Source organism: Halichoerus grypus, chromosome 4 (genome assembly GCF_964656455.1).
Source record: "Halichoerus grypus chromosome 4, mHalGry1.hap1.1, whole genome shotgun sequence".
Taxonomy (NCBI): Eukaryota; Metazoa; Chordata; class Mammalia; order Carnivora; family Phocidae; genus Halichoerus; species Halichoerus grypus.
In genome coordinates, this window is record NC_135715.1 from 88,891,367 (window position 1) to 88,912,098 (window position 20,732).

At 40.6% G+C, this 20,732-nt stretch overlaps 1 protein-coding gene across 2 annotated transcripts in view; it reads right to left on the bottom strand.

Moving 5' to 3' along the window:
• Window positions 1-20,732, bottom strand: part of CNTNAP5 (contactin associated protein family member 5) — a 791,720-nt gene that overhangs the window by 76,938 nt on the left and 694,050 nt on the right. Inside the window, exon 20 of one of the 2 annotated variants that reach the window (XM_078070661.1) lies at window positions 17,782-18,782. The exons of the other annotated variant lie outside the window; for it this stretch is intronic. Within the exon in view, the coding sequence (XP_077926787.1) occupies window positions 18,691-18,782 (92 nt within the window). The 3' untranslated portion in view covers window positions 17,782-18,690. Of the gene's footprint in view, window positions 1-17,781; window positions 18,783-20,732 lie in introns of those variants that run through there. 2 annotated transcript variants of the gene reach the window in all.

Sequence of the window (20,732 nt, forward strand, 5' to 3'; positions counted from 1 at the left end):
ACTTTAAGAGTATAAATTTGTTATCCCAACTATGATTTAGGAGAAGAGATCACACATACCCTATGCACTGTATGAGAAAAAAATAGAAAGTACGTAGACCTTAGCAGAAAATGGTATTTTTATCAAGAACTCTAAATATACATAGTTTATATAATTATTATCTTCATTTATCTAATATTTCCCAGCTTTTGCTGTTGTCTTCTTTATTGGCCATTTTCCCATTTTTACAATGGTTATGAATATATGAGTAGCTGTAATATTTGCTTGGATAGAAGTCTGTTGTTTTCAAGGGGGACAAAAGGGATTGGGTAGGGAAGAACAACATGAATTAAACAAGTCTTTGTTTGATCTCTGAGATCTTGTAAAGGCATGTTAAATCCAGGAATACAAGAACTATTAAAAATGGAGAAATTAGTGAATGAAGCATAAGAACTTTTCCTTATGTGACAGTTCTGTGGACAAACAATTAATCCTTAATACTTGGACAGGTAGGGCCATAAAAGAACGCATGTACAATTCCCCTTTCCATCCCAGGCAGACACCACTAATCATGTCCTCATTCCAGCTAGGGCCGAGTAGCTTCCCAATTGCTCCCAGGGCACCACTACCAATCAGTGGGAATTGCCATGAGGATCGCCATTTCTGGACAAGGTGATCTTTTAAATGACATGACACAGGTTTTCCCATGCCAACATTCACCAGATGCCAATACTGACTGATGCCTCTTCTGACTGTTCTGCCTTGGGCACCCTTCAGAGAGAGCTTCTACTAATGAACTCCCTTCCACTGCACACAATGGATAAAACATTCTAGCAAACTGTGTCATCACAGCTTTTTGTTTATTCCTTTCAGTCAAACAGCCAACACCTGCCAGCAAGCATGCTACTTCCTGCTAGGGAATGAAGCAGGGGAATGAGCAGCAAACTGTTTCTGGAATTTTAGCAAGAAAATTGAAAATATCATGCAACGATGGAAAAAAGGAATGATTCCCAGATGGTTCCGGGAAAGGATATGGTCACTTGTCTGAAAGAACGTCAGAACTGTTGCGCTTTGCCAGCCCCATTGTGCAGTCAATAACTACATCAGTAATAGTAATGATGGCAGCTCATCACCATATTACTGCATACTTACTTTGCAGTAGCCACTCTGTTAGGCACTCATCATTGCTGTCAGTCCACAGAACTGCCCTCTGTTGTTCTGTTGTTATTATAAACGGAGATGCTACAATTCAGATGTGTTCAGGGACTTATCCAAGGTCACCCAGCTAGGGAGTGTCAGAGCTGAGATTCATCCCTAAGTCTATCTGTTTCCATCTACTATAACACTCTTTAGTCTGATGGGGGCACCAAAGAACAATGTGAGTAGGAACACTTGTTTTCCTTCTTGAGATTGGAGTTCACTGATTTGCAAAAAGTGGCATGCCTAGTTTGCAATAAAGTCAGGGTTAAACCTAGATTCTTGTAAACTTTATTCTGTAATTCCTTCTGCATCTAATCTATACGGCACAGGGATAGTGTGGCGAAGGTCTTTGCCAAGGCGGAATGTGTGACGGTGGCAAGGAGAATCACAGGGATAGGGACTGCTGGTGAATAGGGGACACTAAGCACTTGCTGATGGGTCAGCTTTAGAAGGCGGCCTCCACACCAAACACAATAGCTCATTAATATATAACAAGTGGCCTCTAAAGATCAATATGACAATGAAGCGTGCTAGGTTTTTGTTTCTTGTTTTAGCACTTGATCTGTGTCTCAGGTATTTTCCAGAATCATGCCCAAGAAGAGGTTAGTTGTAAGCCTACACCATGCCTGTGCTTGTCAACTGTAGGTAGGGTGACCATATAATTGGTGTGCCAGGAATAACCCCAAATTACCCCAGTTATGAGGTTAAAATGATTATTAACACCCTTTTTTATTGTCAGAAGTTTCCTTGCATTAGTGACAAATTATTGGTTGCACTAATACAGCATTTATGATAAATAGTACATTTTCTTCTTCTGAGTTATTTTTATTCTGCAAGCCATGAGCTGAGGACAGAAAGAATGTTTTATGCACCTAAACCTCTACCTCACCTCTACCTAAACCTCCATCTCTCCACATTTCAGCACAATGCTGGGCACACATACGTATACATGGGGCTCAGCATATTTTGACTCAGTATATATATATATATATATATATATATATATATATATATATATATAAAATATTTTCTTCCTGAAGTTTTCCCTTAAGATACACCTACCTCAATTTCTGCCAGAGATCTATTGGTATTTTATTTTTGTTTTTGTTTTAATTTAAAATCTCTCTCAGTAGGCAAAACATGCACAGTCTAACAGAATATCCCAGGAAAGTTTTTCATACAAGCCGAGCCTTTTTAGCAAATGCTCTAGAAGTGAGTAAATATAACATCTGCATTTGCTATATAAACACCACAGATTTAGAGTGAAATGACTCAGAGTTTGCCTAGAAATCATTCGAGATGTTGATCTGTTTCTCTGATTTCATTGTCTGCAGCCTGCCCTTTTTTTTTTTTTTTTTTGACTTGAAGCAAAGATTAAATAACTTTTGGATACAGAAGTACTTTTCAAAAATGGCAATGATGCATCTAGTTCAAGGGGCTACTAATTACATAAGGTTTTTCTATGAACAATTAATGCAAAGGCAGTTACAGTGGTTCTTTAGATGATTTGTATTTCATAAATACACAATAGTATGGCTATAATGATTTATTTAATAGATTGGTTAAAATTGCTCATAATGCTAGTCTCAAAGAGTTAAATAGTAATATCGTAATGAAGGAAGGTGAAGGATCTTAATGGAAAAAATATAAATCAGGAGAATCAGATGTTCTCATTCCAAGACTCCCCTACCTAAACCTCCCACACCAACCTAGTAGAGAAGAGGGCCAGAAGCCGTTACCCAATAAAGTTCTGAGAAGCCCTATGAGCCAGGAAGATGGGAGGCCTTATCAAATCCCAAGGCTACAGAGTATGGAACTAAGGATTTGGGTTGTGTTAGTTGTGATAGTGAGATTAACACAGGCATTATATACAGATGGAAAGACATAATGCACGCAAAAACTTGTTGAATAAATATGAGGGACCACCATATTTTAGGGAGGATTACAAAGATTGAAAACAAGAAGCTAGGCAACTTAGGGGTGCCACTGCTAGAATTTTCCTAACTGTGCCTCTTTAATGACATTGACTCCCTTTGGCTTCCTCTCTCCTTTGTCTCTTGTTCATTCCCCCTTCCTCCTTCTATCTCTCCTACCTTCTGTGCAGTTTTACTTCTGCTTTCCCCTACTTCCCCAACTGACATGAGGGGTAGGCTGGGGATTAAATGGAGAGAGAGGTCAGATACTCCCATCCTGGTTCCTAATCAGGTCTCGATTTAGATATCATTCCAGAACGAAAATCATCATTCTCCCAAAGGATAATAAAATAGGCCAAAAGCACTGTAGTATGTATGGATATAATCACTCGATTATCAGAATGATGAGACCTCCACATAGGATTCTTTAAAAATACCTCAAATGCTTGGGGCACCTGGGTGGCTCAGTCGTTAAGCGTCTGCCTTCGGCTCAGTTCATGATCCCAGGGTCCTGGGATCGAGCCCCACATCGGGCTCCTTGCTCGGCGGGAAGCCTGCTTCTCCCTCTCCCGCTCCCCCTGCTTGTGTTCCTGCTCTCGCTATCTCTCTCTCTGTGAAATAAATAAATAAAATCTTTAAAAAAAAATACCTCAAATGCTTGAAATCACATTTACCTTCAAATGTGATTTGAAGCAAACACATGGACTAAGGTCTTAAAGTAAGTCACAGTAGACAACATCTTGACTCTGGGTGTGTAACAGGACAGAGGTATGTGAAGAACGTGCAATGCACACTAATGGAGATTCTATGACTTTGTCAGACCTGACCCATTTCTACAAGGAAGAGAACCTTCTCCTTCCCAGATAGTTCTATCAGTTTACAAATCAAACAGTTGTGTTGCTCTAAGGTCCTAAGGCAATATGCAATCACACTTCCCAAGCTAACATCTGTAAGGGCAGAAGCCTAATAAGTAAGACACAGCCTGCACAGGAGAAACATGGGGACCAGGAGAATAAGCTTGAAGAAAAGGACACATGGTAAGCATGCTGGTTTATGGGGTGAGTTACCACGGGTAGAGAAGCTTGCAGAACGTGTAACCTGGTCGCATGGATTTTTCCCTGCTATTCCTATTTTTCCTTTGTCTCGCATTCTGCTTCCCAATTGCTTTTTTATTTTTTTCTTTTAACTGTTTTGCTGTTATGGCTTCCTGTGCTTGCTTCTTTTCATTTCTGCTTTTATTACTTTCCCTTAATTCTGTATTATCTAATCTGGTTTTTAAATTTAGCCCTGAAACTGAAGTATTAAATCATTGAAACAAATCTCAATTCATCAGGTCCTACTAACCAACTGTTGCTTTAAAGTCAACTTTAACTCTACCTTGGGTTGCATGCTGATTTAATGTAAGTGTTCCATTAACAGCATCACCAACTGTGTACTGATTTTTTAAAAAAAAAAGACAATTATGATGAAGCTCTGGTGACAGATGATTAAAATCTCCAACAAGCCTCCTGTCATTGGGTTCTAACAGACCCACACTGCCGTCTTATTAATTAGGAATATTTTACCAATAGAAAACAGGAACCCTGCAGTGGTGATGCTGGGGATCTAATATGAGTAATGTAAAAGCTAAACTGAACTTTCAATCATCCAATCAACTAATAGTTTAGTGAATTTTTACAATGGGGTGAGCTTCATTCTAAATGCTGATATACAGAAGACAAAGTTGGTGATCACCAGAGCTTACATTCTGGTTTTGATGACACGCACAAATAAATGTATAATATAGCAGGTAATTTCCAGATAATAAGATGATGAAGGAACACCAAGCAGTGTAGAAGGTAGAGAGAGAAAAGTATGGCCTGACTCAGAGACAGTGTGGTCCTTATGAACTCCACTCTTTGGGGTCCTAATACTGCAGGCTGTGGTCCAGGAAGGACTCTTAGATAAGATGCCATTCATGGGGCCTAAAAGAAACTGAGCCATTTGCAAATAGAATGCTTCTAGTTCAGGAGACAGTATTCTAGCAACACAGAGGTGCACTCAGATCCCTTATTGTCACTATTCCCCTGCCAAGGTTAACCATTATTATGATTTCTAATGGCATAGATTAATTTTTCATGTTTTTAAAATTTTTAAAATTGAAATCACAGAGATTTTTTTTTTATATATCTGGTCTCTTTCAACACTAAATTTGTGAGATTTATTGATTATATTTGATGCACATTTAAGTCATTCATTCTTACTGCACTGAGTGAATATATAGGAGTACTAAGTTTTTAATGCCCAAGAAACACTAGAAATGTGGAAGACAGACCCTATGTTCACACTGTATATAAACCCCAATGCTTGAGTGTAGGTGGGGACCTGTGACTTGCTTTTAACAAACAGAAAATGGTAAAGGTGATGGGATTTCACTCTTGGGATTCTATATCAAGATACATCCATTCATACATCTGCTGGTGCTCCCTGGCTGGCTTGCAGAGGTAAGCTGTGAGGGCCTATGGGGAGTTCCATGTGGCCAGAAGCTGCCAGCGCACTTAGGAGCTGAGAGCAAGGTCTGGTGAACAGCCAGCAAGAAACTGGGGCCTCCACTCTAAAACCTCAAGGACCTGAGTTCTGCCAACAGCTTGAGGAAGCTCAGAAGCAGATCTTTCCCCAGTGCAGTCCCTGATAAGACCATAGCCCACCTGTGATACTCTGAGCAGAAAACCAAATACACTGTGCTTGTATTCCTGAACCAAAGAAACTGTGAGATATGAAATGTGCGCTCTTTTGAGCCACTAACTTGGAAATGGAAAATTAATATAAGAACCAAGATCCCTGGCTTTCTAGCATAGTAATTTTTAGCCCTTTGTGTTGTTACAGGTAAAACAAACACCCTATAAACAACTCAACATTCTTTCTCCATAATCCACTTTCAATAATAACCAACATGGCAAATGCAAATCATGAAGTACATTAGTCCCAGTTTAATCATTTTAAATCTACAGCAGCCTGTCCTTTACCTTTAAAAAGCCATTTATTAATTGGTCAGACATAAGTGAGAAAACAGGTAGAAGCAGCTAAGACTGGGTATCTCAGGACATTTCCTGGGAAGGATGATCTTAGAGGAGGAAAAGAAGAAAAGAAAAGAAAACGGGGGTTGCATATTTTCACGATGCTATTTTCAGCATGTATTTCCCATAGATGCATCTTAAGCACTTTGGAGCAAGGCCAACCAGGGTGCAATGTAGATATAAGTCAATATCATTACAACACAGGCACTTAACAGGAAGACATGACTGATGCAATACACCTGCTTGCACGAGAAGAAAGCTCGCCCGCTCTGGGGAAATAAGTTTCGATACCCCGTTTCTACTCCTTTTCACTTTGTCCTTGATTTACTGTCTTTGTCCAGCTTCAGCATGACAAAGGCTTAGCTTTCAGAACAAAATGATATTCCAGATTCCACTAAATATATTTGTAAGACAAGGGCAGCCAACAAAATTAAACTGCCGGCACAAAGACCGACTGTTATTTAAAGCTAGAGAGAGATTATGGGGGATTATTACTTTATCAAAAAATATTTCAGCTACGAAACCAGTGCTTATTTCTCCAGTACTTTGGCTGTGTGCTAATTTATCTCCCACCTTGCACAGATTTAGTCTTTCATTGCCAATTTATTGGAAAGCCTGACAAATGTCGGTGCCCTATGGTACAGGACACCCAGGCTTACTTAGTTATTGCTACAGAGAGCTGGAAATCAGGACCTTCAACGGGGATTTAAGTGTGCTGTTTCTTTGATTTTTATTGTTGTGCTTTCATCTGAACCATCAGGCATTTCATTTTTAATTTCGTTCGTCTTGGGCGCCTGGGTGGCTCAGATGGTTAAGCGTCTGCCTTCGGCTCAGGTCATGATCTTAGGGTCCTGGGATCGAGTCCCGCATTGGGCTCCCTGCTCCTTGGGAGCCTGCTTCTCCCTCTGCCTCTCTCTCTCTGTCTCTAATGAATAAACAAATAAAATCTTTAAAAAAAAAAAAAAAAAAGCTTAATTTCGTTCGTCTTTTAGAGGCCCCACCTAAGGATGGCAACACAAACAACTAAAACCCAACAGTAGTACCATCATGAAGCTGATGACTTGGTCACAGCTTTTCCTCTACCATTTTTAAATGCAATATTTTATCTGTTTCAAACTGCCTCTTTTTTTAAGATACATTGCCTCAGACCTTTCGTGTACATTGAGAGGAAAAATACCTATCAAAATTAGAAATAAGAGGAGAAGAGTAATCCATTTTTAAGATTTGCTATTTCTTAAGTTTTTTTCTCTCATTTTAGCTTCATGCTTTTAAGTAAAGTTGTTATCCAATTTAATTTATCCTCCTTGATTCTTAGCTGCACTTCAGTGCACCATAAAGATATGGCAGTGAACTCTTTTGAAGATGAACCATTAGAATATGCTTCTAAAAAGGCTCTTTTGCTCAAAAAAAAAAAAAAAAAAAGTTCCCTGTCTCTATTAAAATCTCTCAAACAATTTCACTAGAAAATGTTGTCTATAGTGACATTGTATGTGTAGACAGCGGGCCCCTGAATGGTGCTAGATCAGTGCTGTGTCCTTGACTTAGTGTTATAGTGGTGGATCCAACAAGTTAACAGAGACAGAGACTGTGACAATTTCAGTAACAGGCTGCTGCAGAAACCCAGTAGAAGGGCACTTAATAGTCTTTGGGAGGGAATCAGAATGCTTCCCAGAAGTGACATTAAACTTAGACTCGAAGAAATAAGAATTTGCCAACAAAGAAGAGATGAAGGTGGGAAAGGAAAATATGATTCAAGCAAAGGTAACAAAATGTGCAAAGACCTAGAGGTGAAACAGCATGATGCATTCAACCCTGGGAACATAATTCAATATGGGGAGAGGGTACAGTGGGGTGTGAGAATAATAAGAATTGAAACTTCACAGGAAAGCAAGAACCTAGGGTTGAGGCGAGTTTGGAAATTAGCCCAAAGGCAGCGCGAGCTATCAGAAATGAGTGACATGAATATATTTGAATTTTAAAAAGATCATCCTGGTCAGAATAGAGAATGAATTAAAAGGGCACAGGCCTGGAGGCTGGGAGAAGTTTTTGGACACTGTTGCAGTAATCTGATTCTGAGGTTAGGGTGGCCAGAGCAAAGATAACCATAGTGGGAGTGTACAAAAGTGACAGATGTAAGAGACTGAGGAATTAGATACAATGTGATGCAAGAGAGTTGAATAAAACTTGGTGACTGATGGACTCTGGAGGGGTAAGGAAGAGGGGGATATGGGTGAAGCATGTCTCTGATTGGGATAGAGCACTTCTTTGAAAAAGGAAAGGCTCAAGCAAGGGAAGATGTAGCTGTGTGCATGTGTATGTGTGTGTACTTATGTGTATGTGTGTGCATGTATGTGTGTGTGCTTATGTGTATGTGTGTACATGCACGGGTGTGTCTGCATGTGTGTGCACACCCATATGTGTGTGTGCATGTGTATGGGTGTATTGCACGTGTGTGTATGCACATGTGTGTGCTGGGAGGTTTAAGGTTAATTTGGGACACGTGGAGCTTGAGGAGTCTACGGGACAGCCAATTAAAGTTGCCACCTCAAACATTTGGGACAATTTTCCTAAAGCCATAAAGAGCTGCATAATCACTAATTGAAGTCAGGAGAATGGATGATATCTCAGTGAAGTTGATCTTTGCTCCAAAAAATGCCAGAACTGCCCCCCAGAAAGCCAACGTGTAAAGGGCAGGCTGAGGAAGAGGTATCCACACAGGAGGTTGAGGAAGTAACCAACAGCATAACGTGTTCTAGCAAACCCTTGGAAGTTAAGGCCTGAAAGATATCTGTCAGCGATATGGCTTCTTAGTGGTCTTGACATATACCGTTTCAATAAAGTGTGCTTGACGGTTATGAAAGTAGAATAATTTGTTATACTGAATATTTCCAATTAAATTATTTCACTCATTTATTCTTTCATCCATTCATTACTATACTTACTTCACTAAGTGAAAACAGGGAAATGGGGTATATATACAACTGTGCAGAGATAATCCTCTAATGTGCCTTTAACCAGTATCCTTTATTATTTATATGTACTTAGTATTTATATGTACTTATATTCATTTACTGGTGGGGAGAATTAGTTTTCTATTAACAAAACTGTACACCTCTTTATGTTCAAACAATGGGTTTATTCATGCATTTAACTATTGTTTATGAAAATAATACTGTTTAAAAGTCAAATAGTATAGCAAGACTTAACAAGAGAAAGCAACTCCTGTCCCACACCTTCCTACTCTGGGCCTTGCTCTCCCTATGCAGTGACTTTTAGTTTTATTAGTTTTCTTGTTATTTTCCTTCAACTTTATTTTATTAAATATATTGCTCTTTCTTGATTTATTAATTTTAAATATTATATTTTGCCTTGCAACAATGGCAGATGAGGAATTACCTTTCTTGGACCCGGTCACATATGGGTCCATCCTCCCCATGCCTCTAATATAGGTGATCTACAATTTTGGTTAGGTTGGTTTTCAAAGTCCATATTGTTGTGTCTGATGTAAATATCACACTTTTCTGGTATCTATCACTTGTATATTTTCTCTAAGGATTTCCCTCCAAAAGTCCTCTGTCAGTATGCCTTATTCAAGACCAGTTTTTCTCAACCTTAAAGGTATTGACATTCTGAGCCAGGTAATTCTTTGTGTGTGGCGGTGGGGGGTGAGAAGGGAGGCTGTCCTGGGTCCTTAAGATGTTTAGGAGCATCCCTAGCTTCTATCCACTACATAAGAGTATCACTTCTCATCTTGACAGCTAAGAATGTCTCCAGATATTAGCAACTGTCCCCTGGGAGGCAAAATCATGCCCAGTTGAGATCCACTGGCCTAGACCAGTTTCTCACTAGGATTTCAGTATACCTGTTATCCTGAAATTACCTTGCCTATTCTGTGGTGGGTGATCTGTTTCCTCAATCTCCTATCATTTTTTTTTCAAGATTTTACTTATTTATTTATTTGACAAAGAGAGACACAGCGAGAGAGGGAACACAAGCAGGGGGAGTGGGAGAGGGAGAAACAGACTTCCTGCTGAGCAGGGAGCCCGATGCAGGGCTTGATCCCAGGACCCTGGGATCGTGAACCGAGCTGAAGGCAGACACTTAACAACTGAGCCACCCAGGCGCCCCTCATATCATTCTTTTACATATACTTCTTTTTTTGGATGAAGCACATTGTAGCAGGCTGCCTCTAACATGGCCCCATGGATCTCTGCCTCCTAGTAATTGTAACCTTGTGTAATATCATCCCACATCACGTAGTACCAGGTGTCACTGCTGAGTTTAGGTTCTAAAAAGACTACAATTTCTGTCTTAGGTACTCTCTTTTGTGTATTTCTCGCTCCCTCTCTTTGTTTTTGTCTCTCTCTCTCTTTTTCACCTGCCATCCTCCACCATTTTCTCTTGGGGGAGCAGAATGACATGCTGTCTGTGCAGCCCTGTGGAAAAAGTCAAGGAACTAATGACTGAAACCTCCAACAGCCACATGATGGCGCTGGGAATTAATCGGCATTCAGACTACGGCAGTCCCTTCAGACTACCGCAGCCCAGGCCCAAGGGGTGTGATCTCATGAGAGACCATGAGCCAGAAACATCCAGCTAAGCCAATCCCTCTTACAAAATTGTATAAAGGGAAACATTTTTGTTGTTTAAAGGTGCTAAATTTTGGGGTGATCTTTTATACAACCTTAGATAACTAACGTATGCATATCAAGAAGCATCTTAATAAAGGTGTTTATGGAGTCTTAAACAATCAACCCAAACTACCTCCACCCTTTTCTGTATGAAATTGTTTGTATTCCTTCCTCACACATGACTAATAATTTGACTAAGCATAGCATTCCAGTTTGAAAACCATTCTCCCTTAGGATTGAGAAGATGCTTGTCCATTATCTTCAAATTTCCAGTGTTTCTGTTAAGAAGTTCTTTGCTAGTTTGAGTCCTGATCCTGTCTTTAGCAAAGTTAGGGTTCTGCGTTTGCCTTGGGGTGTGACTTCTTGTTGGGAGGGAAACAAAGTTTTACATCAGATTTCTTTTATTCTATAAAGTATTTTCCAGTACATCTTTGCTAATGTTCTCTCCCCATCTATTCTCCCTTTTTATAAATCCAGTTAGAGAGTGAACATCATGGTTTTCCCTCCAATTTTTCTCTTTTGTCTTCATATTGCCCACATTTTGGTAATTTTGTTCAACCCTCTGGGAGATTTTTCAAATGTTATATTCCAACTTTTTAGATTTTTAACAATTTCCTCTACTGCATTTCCAGGAGTTATTTTTTATTGTTTTCTAGTTTTATTTTAAACCATCATGTTCTTGTTTCATGGATTTATATATTCTCCTACATCACTGAAATGCTATACTTTTAGTTTCTTCTGCCTCTTGCATTATCCCTGTTTTCTCCACTGATCTGTGTTTATTTATCTGCTTTGATCTTTTTCTTTCATCTTGGAGGTTTTATGGAAATACCTGATGGTCCTTGTCATCTGTTCACCCTTGTGACTGAAGCACTACAAATTGTATTGATGATTCTTTGAGCAGGGACTGAATTTGTCAATAGGTGGGGTTCACTGTTAGGTGACCACATGAGTAAACTATTCTTTTCAATGGGGGCATGCCTAAAATTCTGGTTATCACATATATTTTTCATGGACTTGTTCAGTTCTTCTGTGGGAAACTCTCTCATCCTCTGAATGAAGAAAGAAAAGCTTCACTGTAAGAGCTCTTGGAAGAAGGGAAAATTAAGGTCAGGAATCTCATGCCCCAGTGCACAGAATGCCAGGTCATTTCTCTCTTTAGTCCTGTATCTAAGTCTTGCCCTCAGCTTTGGAAACTCTGGTTCAATTTCTATATGCTACTAAATATGTCTGGTCTTCCGGGACAGAGGTGAAAAAGAACTTGCTTATCTTCCTAGACAAGAAAAAAGGGATTTAGGGTCAACAGTTCTCTGCAAATCTTTTCATTTTCCCTTCCCTGACTTCATGCCTCATCCTGGACTCCATGGTATACAGAATCCTCAGGCCTGAGCGTCTCCCATGAAACCTTCCCATTAGCATACCTTCCTAGTGACTTGGACTGAGCCAGCTTTCCTCCTCCATCTGATGTTCAGTTTTTAAAAATGTTTTCATATTTCTTACCCATCCTAAGCTCTGTTCTGTTTTTTGTGTGTTTTTTTTTTTTTGTCTTTTGGGGTTCTTACGTTTTTTTTTTAATTTTTCAATTTCCTTATGTCATTGTGGAGGAGTGTAGAAAGAAAAACAACAATAAATTTGTGTCTTTATCTCTCATGATTAAATAAGGATATGCATTTTTACTCGAGATTTTTCTCAACCAGAAAAATTCTGTTGATCCCTATTAATAATATTAAAATCCCTTTTTCATTCCCCCATGTGCAATTTCACTTCAAACTTTCAATTGACAGTGATTGTCAAATTTAGCTGTCTAGTCTCAGAGCGGGGGCTCTAGCTGTACTCTGCAACTTGCATCAAAGAATTTAGCATCAATCAAGAATACTAGTTTGTCTTCGTTTGCTTGTTTGTTTGTTCCCACTAGATAATCCCGTGTGCTTCATTGTACACCAAAGTGCAATTTGCCATACAGAAGGAGATATCTGGCACTTCTTCCACTGACCATGCATTTCTAAATATCGGGGTTTAGTCCTCCTTATATATTTGCCCCATCCTTTCTGTCTGGCCCATCTTTTAAACAGAGTTCTGGAAGCAGGGCATTGTGAAGGACTACAGGGAGTGAATATGGCATTCCTGACCCTGCACGCACCCCACATGAAAGGTGAACCAAACACCAGAGAGAAAACGGCAGGTTCCATGAGAGTAGCACACGGAACAATGAGAGGTCAGAGAACAGAGCCGAATAGTTCACAAGGTAAAAAGAGATCAGCGGGCTTTGCTTTTCAGCCTCATGGGTTCAATTCTGTGTCTTCTTGGACAAGTCATTTAACCCTTCTGTGCCTAAGTTTCTTCATCTGTAAAATGGGAAATGTTGGTACTAACTTCACAGCCATTGTGAGGGAATGAGGTGAACTAATGCAAAACTAAAACTGCTAACATTAAGTGCTTGGCAAGTATTAGCTGCTATCAAGTGTTCTTGAGCTGGGAAGGTCTCCGGTGGGTGGTGTTAGAAATTCAGACTGGACTCGTAAGGTTGAACACCTGCTCACCATGTCTCCACTGCAGCTTTATAATAGGCAATTCGATGTCCAGGGCCCTCATTGCTAAACTTCGAGAGGATAAGCTACTTATTAAAGTGGAAACACATCTCCAATAACTTTGAATGAAGAGAAGTAATGATAATCCAAGGCCTACTTGCTGCACGAAAGGTAATTAACTGCACAGAAAACTGAATAAACCCCGAGCTTGGGCTTTCTGCTGACTGTTTTACATCTCAAGATGTAAGTATTTACAGATCAAGTGTTCTAAGAAGAATAAAAACATGTCTTTTCTCTTAGAAAAGCTTTCTTCACACAGACTTCAACGACGTTCTTAAACCCTTAATTAGAGTTCTAGTCCAAAAGCTAACCATCCAGTTCCCCGTTCCCTCCAACCCTGGCTTAAAAAAAAAAAAAAAAAAAAAAAAATCAAGGTGGCTCAGTCACCAGCCAGCGTTTTGCTCTGTTTTATAATAACCCTTCTTTATATTTATCCCACATCTTTCATCTGAGTTCCTTCAAAACCTTTACAGACAGGATCTTATTAATCCTCAACAACAGTGCTGTGCGAACCTTGACCATTGCAATTATCCCAAATTTACAGATGAAGAAACCAAGGCACCAAGTGCAGGCCTTTTCTCTTTTTACAAACAATGAAGCATAAGAGCAGATAATAATTATCTTGGTTCTCACAGTACAGTTGTAAGCAACCAGCCTTGCTGGGGGAAAAAAAAAAAAACGAAAACAAAATACAGTTGCTCAATTCTTGGAAAATTTCTTAAGAGTGTTTTAAACTGAGAAAGTACAAAGACCCTGAAGGCCCTAAGAAAATGTAATCAAAGAATGCCAGCTCCACAGAGTACCACTGCCCAAACAACATCGCCTCTAAAAAGTACATCACAGGTAACAAAATAGAATCTCAGAAAGACCAGAATAAAGAATAATAATACTTGATTAATATAATGTATGTTCATGCCCATATTCGCTAGAAAGCCTTTTGTGATCAACTGAGAAGAACTGCCCTCTCTCCCCCAGTACAGTCCCACTGGCATTCTAGAAAGACCTCTCATGGATTCTGGGGGGTGTCCTGACACTTGCTAGGCATAATTCAATCCAAGAACACTGAGGCCAGCTCTGTGCTAAGTACTCTGCTAGATGCTGACCTTACAAAGATGAAAATTGTATACGGACTCCAAGTTTCTCCCTGGAGCCAACTATACACCATATTCGTTCTTCTATTATGAGCACATAGGACAGCACCTAGCACACAGTAGGTGTTGTGAACTGAATGTATGTGTCCCCCTCAAATTCATATGTTGAAGCCCTAATCCCAGTATGGCTAAATTTGGAAACAGAGACTCTAGGGAAGTAATTGCGGTTAAATAAGGGTGGGGCTCTGATTCAATAGGATGAGTGTCCATTTCAGAAGAGAAACCAGAGCATGCTCTCTTTTTCTCTCAGGCACATGCATACTAAGGAAAGGACATGTGAACACACAGTAAGAAAGGAGCCATCTGCAACCCAGTGGGAGAGCCCTCACTGGATACCAACCCAGCTGGCACATTGATATCAGACTTCCAGTCCTCAGAACTGTGAGAAAATAAGTTTCTGTGGATTAAGCCACCTAGTCTGTGGTAATTTGTTATGGCAGCCCTGGAAGATAAATACAGTAGGTATTAAATAAATGTTTATAGAGTTAATTGTATTTTGTAATTTTTTTGAGAGAGAGAAAGAGAGTGTAGGTTGGGGGAGGCAGGGAAGAGGAAGAGGGAGAAGAAGAGAGACTCTTAAGCAGGCTTCACGCCTAGCAAGGAGCCCTCTGCAGGCTCTCACGCCCCTGAGATCATGACCTGAGCTGAAACCAAGTGTCAGATGCTGAACCAACTGAACCACTGAGGTGCCCCTTGTGATTTTTGTTACCCTTAATTCCATGCTACTCTTTGATTATTGCTCTTCCCCAGGGACTTAGAGCCCTGACTCAGTAGCTCTGCTCTTCCTATTTTAGTTTCCTTCATGCTGGCACTTACTGCCCAGCCAGCTCCACAGTCAGAGGGGCCGGGGCTTGAGGTGGGGGTTCCCAAGAGTTTAACTACATCTCCTCAGTCATATGTCGCTGGGCCTGGCCCTACCGTGAACAGAGCTTATTTAGTCCTGCACACACCCTATTCTTCAGTTATTTTATGTCTCTTTCTGTCTGCCTGTCTTTATTTCAGAAACATCAGACTAGTTCCCCGAAGATCTAGTTCATAGTGTATTTGAGAGAACCATTCTTAAATTTTGTTTTGTTTTGTTTTCATGCTTGTGTATATCAAAAGCTGCTGCCTGTACCTAATGTACCTAATGCTGCTGACGTGGAGGTTGGGGACCCTGTGCCTCATCTTTCTCCTTCCTCACGGTACTGTCCCCCCAATTAGATGCTCTGCCTCTAGACAATGGGTGATTTTCATCTCCTCTTTGTATTAAATTTTAATCTCAATCATCCTGAATCCTGACCTGCACATTCACACTCTGCCAACCAAAGCATTCAGATAATTCATATTATTATTATCAATGAGAAAATGCAGTGTGTTTTGTTCTTTACAGTCTACGAAGCACATCTTCTTGCATTATCTCATTTGATCTTTGTCTTAGCCTAATCGAACTGCTATAATAAAATATTGTAGACTGGGTAGACCAACCAAAAGAAATTTATTTCCCACAGCTCTGGATGCTAGCAAGTCAAGGTGACAGCCCATCTAGTTGCTGGTGAGGACTCTCCTCTTGGTTTGCAGATGGCCACCTTCTCCCTGTGTCCTTACATGGCTGAGACAGACAGCAACAGAGAGAAAAGTCTGGTGTCTCCTCTTTTAAGGACACTAACCCTAGCAGATCAGTGCTCTCTCCTTACCACCTAAATTAACCTTAACTTCCTTCTTACTCTGAATACTAGGAGGGGAGCTTGGGTGGCTCAGTCAGTTAAGCAGCTGACTTCAGCTCAGGTCATGATCCCAGGGTCCTGGGATCAAGCCCCACTTTTGGCTTCCGGCTCAGTGGGGAGTTTGCTTCTCTCTCTCCCTCTGCCCCTTCCCCCGTTCTTGTGTTCTCTCTCTCTCTCTCTCTCTCTGTGTCTCTGTCTATCTCTCCCTCAAATGGATAAATAAAAAAAAAAATTAAAAAAATACTAGGAGTCACTTCAACATATGGATTTTAGGGGGGCTCAATCTTCGAGGACCTATGCGTACACCACAAAATAAGAAATCCATGAAAACAGGAAGAAGAAAAACAAGAATGATGACTTGGGTCCAGTTGTTTTTTTTTTTTTTAATATTTTATTTATTTGAGAGAGAGAGAGTACAGGAGTCAGGAGAGGGATAGAGGGGAAGGGAGAGAGAATCTTGAGCAGACTCTACACTGAGTATGGAGACCGACAAGGGGTTTGATCTCACAATCCTGAGATCATGATCTGAGCCAAAACCAAGAGTCAGGTGCTTAACTGACTGAGCCACCTAGGCGCCCTAACCTGGATCCAGTTTTATTCACCATACCTTCATTTCTTCACTCCTTGGCACTTCACCCCTTGGCACAGTGGATTAACTGTCTGATACTGGAGATGCATTTTGTGCCTGTCCATGTTTTTGTCCTTTTGTCATGGTGTGTCATAACCACATTACTCTGAAATGGAGGAGAGGAGCACAACAGGACCTGGTATTTCCTCTCAGCAAGAGATTATTGGAAAGCCCAGAAATGGAGGAAATGCACCAACCAAATCAGCCCTGCAGGTATCAAAATACATTGGGGAATTTTAAGTTCAATAGCAGCAAAGTGTTGCCTGACACAGACCCAGAAACTGAAGTGGTCATGGTGATGCCTTCAGGGGCGTGCTTTTCTCAGCCTGTTTATCAGGATTCCTGCTGCTCTGAGGAACTCAAGTATATGCTGGTGTCAGAGAGGGAGTGGTAGGCGGCAGCACTACACTTTGAAAGTCTTCTGCAAGAAAGCAGCAAAGGCAGAGAGTAGTCTAGGGTCAAACCAGCCCTGGTTAGCAGCTGTTGAAGTTTTTACTTTGAAGACGTTCCCTCTCCAGATCCCTCCTTACCCCTGTCTCCCTTGAGTCAGTCTGTTCAAAATGTAAAGTGTCTGCGTTCATCATTATTCCCTCCAAGGTGTATGCAATCACAAATGCAGACAGTGCATCCTTATGGATGTATATGTTAAAAAAAAAATTGATAAAAAGGAAATGCTGAAGCAAAGTCAGACAAACCATTCAGTGCTGGAGGGCAGCTGAAAAGCCACCATAGGAAGGTGACCCGGGGGCCCTGTTTGGATTTTGTATCCAAATGATTTCACCATAGATTGATGGCCTTAGACTTAGCACATATTCTAAATTTGATTTTTTTTTTAAATTTTTACTACCAAGGAGCCAAGAAGGACACATGATAAAAGAGCAGAAAGGGGAACTGATTGGGAAAAATATGAATATTTCACATGCAATGGAAATAAAGTGGAGAAAATGAGGAACAATCAAAGAAACCTCTCATTTGAGTAAACAAAAATCTAATGTCTGCCTGGAAAGCACTGATTTATCTTTCATGGGCCAACTCAAGTTTTACTATCTCCAGGAAGCCTTTTGTGACCCTCCCTCCCAGAAAGAATCAGTTACTCTTTCCTTCTTTGCCTCAATCTACCTGGAACAGACTCGATCCCACGTCTCTGACACATTTTTGTCCTTCTTTGTTGTGTCTCTGTCCCCAGACCAGATCCTTAAAAGCAGAACCGGATGCTGTCTGAATCTGTCTCTCCCATGCATGAAATAGTGCCTGCCACATGGTAGATACTCTGCAAATATTTGTTAAATGACAAGTTTGAAGAACTCCATAGTACCATGCAGAAGGCAGAGCCATCACTCAATAAAATGTTGTGAAATTTAAGAATACTCTCATTGCCTTTAGAATATTCTCATTGCCTTCTCTGGATCCTTTCCTCCTTCATATACCCCTTCTCCTCCAACTGCCACATCTCTGAGAAGTTGCCTGCTGTCCAATGCTCCAGCCTATGGGACCACAACCACCTTCACTCTCCTAAGGACTCTCTAACCTCAAATGTCTCCTTTTCATTCTCTAATCTTCCATCCCAGAAATGGAAATCCTTTTCTTCCTTTAGGAAAAAGGACCTGTTTTCATTTGAAAAGACAGCAAGGACTTAACCTGAATAAGTCTCTAGTTGGAGAAATTTCAAGAAAAATGGTAAAGGGCAAAGAGGAATTCCAAGCATGCCAAACCAAACCCCTGCCAGGGAGAGACTTGGAAGAATGACTTTTGAGTCCCACTGCTCTTCTCTCCTCTGGCCTGTACACCCATATTAAATAGATTTGCAAGCCAAGGATTTTGTTCAGTATTTATTCAGTTCATCCACTTGTCTCCACCCCTTGGCTTCTTAACCCACAGTGCTGAAATTGGAGCCATTTTGTATGACATGGCCATGGGCATTTTCTTCCTCCTGGGGAGAACAAAAAGGACTCCTTTTAAGAGTGATCTTCTCATCATAATTGCCACCAGATTCCCAGAGGTGTCTTATATCAAAGAAAGGTTAAGAAACCTGTACTAACAGAAAACTTTTAACTTCATCTCAGAGAGGTGTGAATCAATCTTAGAAAACCCTTCCAGAGAAAGACTTTCCCTAGTTAACCCTTTACCATGTTTGCTACTTTTTTTTTTTTTTTCCAAGCTGTTGGTATTCTTAACTTCCATTAGTATTTTCGGAGGAATATTTCTCCCTGAAGTCTATCAAAGTCTTATTAAAAATATTCTTAGTTCCTGGGCGCCTGGGTGGCTCAGTTGGTTGAGCAACTGCCTTCGGCTCAGGTCATGGTCCCGGAGTCCTGGGATCGGGTCCCACATCGAGCTCCCGGCTCGGCGGGGAGCCTGCTTCTCCCTCTGACCCTCTCCCCTCTCATGCTGTTTCTCTCTCTCTCTCTCTCAAATAAATAAATAAATAAAATCTTTAAAAAAAATTAAAAAAAAATATTCTTAGTTCCTCATGAAGCAAGGTCCCCATATTATTCGCTGGCAATTAGGTCAGTGGCCTAATACCATGAGCATACTGGGAATAAGCTGTACCAATTCCAATTCTTAATTCCTTGTAGAAGCATTTCAAAGGCTACAAATGCATCCCTAGCAGAAAGAAAGAAAAATGTAAGACTACACAAGAATAGAGAATCACAAAATCTCAGACTTGGAAAGAAACTCAGAGGTTATTTTTCTCCCTTATCCACAGCCAGTATTCTTATTATACTTTTCCCAACAAATTGTCATTTAATTACTGTTTGAAGGCCTCCAATGACAAGGAATGCACTCTTGCTCAAGGCATTTGCCTTATTGTTATAACCCCTGAATTCCTAGGAGATTTATCCTCAAGGTTAGACAAAATCTAACTTCTGGTAAGACTGCTTGAAAAATCTGGACAACCTGATTCCCTCATGTATCTAGATTGTCCATCAAAAACTCTAAGGCAGTTTTGTTTCTTTTTTAAAGATTTTATTTATTTATTTATTTGACAGAGAGAGACACAGCGAGAGAGGGAACACAAGCAAGGGGAGTGGGAGAGGGAGAAGCAGGCTTCCTGAGGAGCAGGGAGCCCGATGCGGGGCTCAATCCCAGGACCCTGGGACCATGACCTGAGCCGAAGGCAGACGCTTAACGACTGAGCCACCCAGGCGCCCCTGTAAGGCCATTTTTGAGTCTCTCTTTTTCCTTAACATGTTTAGACAGCACAGCATCCTGTTTATTTTTCTTGCTCCCCATAGTTCCTGATACTGTGCAGGTGGGAGTCATTGAAAGAATGAATGAATGAGTGTGTATCTCCACTGCATCTCTGTATGATAAGATGGCAGGAAATGCCCAGGATCCTAAGTCAGAAAGACATCTACCACTGTCCAGTGTGACAAGAGTTCCTTAGAGCAATGGGGGAGGTGGTTCTCTGAGGCAGAGTGAGGGGAAGCGGGCATCACATGCCTAGACACTGCCTGGACACCCATCTCCTGTGAGTTACAGACTGAGATGTGAAGCCTGAATTTTCACACTGTCCCTGAGACCTAAGCTTAAAACAAACAAACAAACAAACAAGGCACAGGTATCTCCTTGCTTCCTGCACTTAGCCAGGGCTTTAAAAATGCAAATGACTATGGTGTCAAGTAGAGCATTCAGGGAAGTGAGGCTTTAGAGTATAAGAAAATAGGAGATCAGGAAGAATTCAAGAATGCCTTCCCAATTAAATAAATTCAAGTTATTTAAAACACCCTGTGTTTCAAAAAATAAATAACACTCTTCATTTAGAGCTATGGTTAAGAACACAAAATATGCTACCAGAGTCAGGGAAGGAGGACTGAATTCTAACTCTTTTACTTACTTGCTTGTGAGATTTTAAGCAAGTTATTAAGTGTCTGTATGC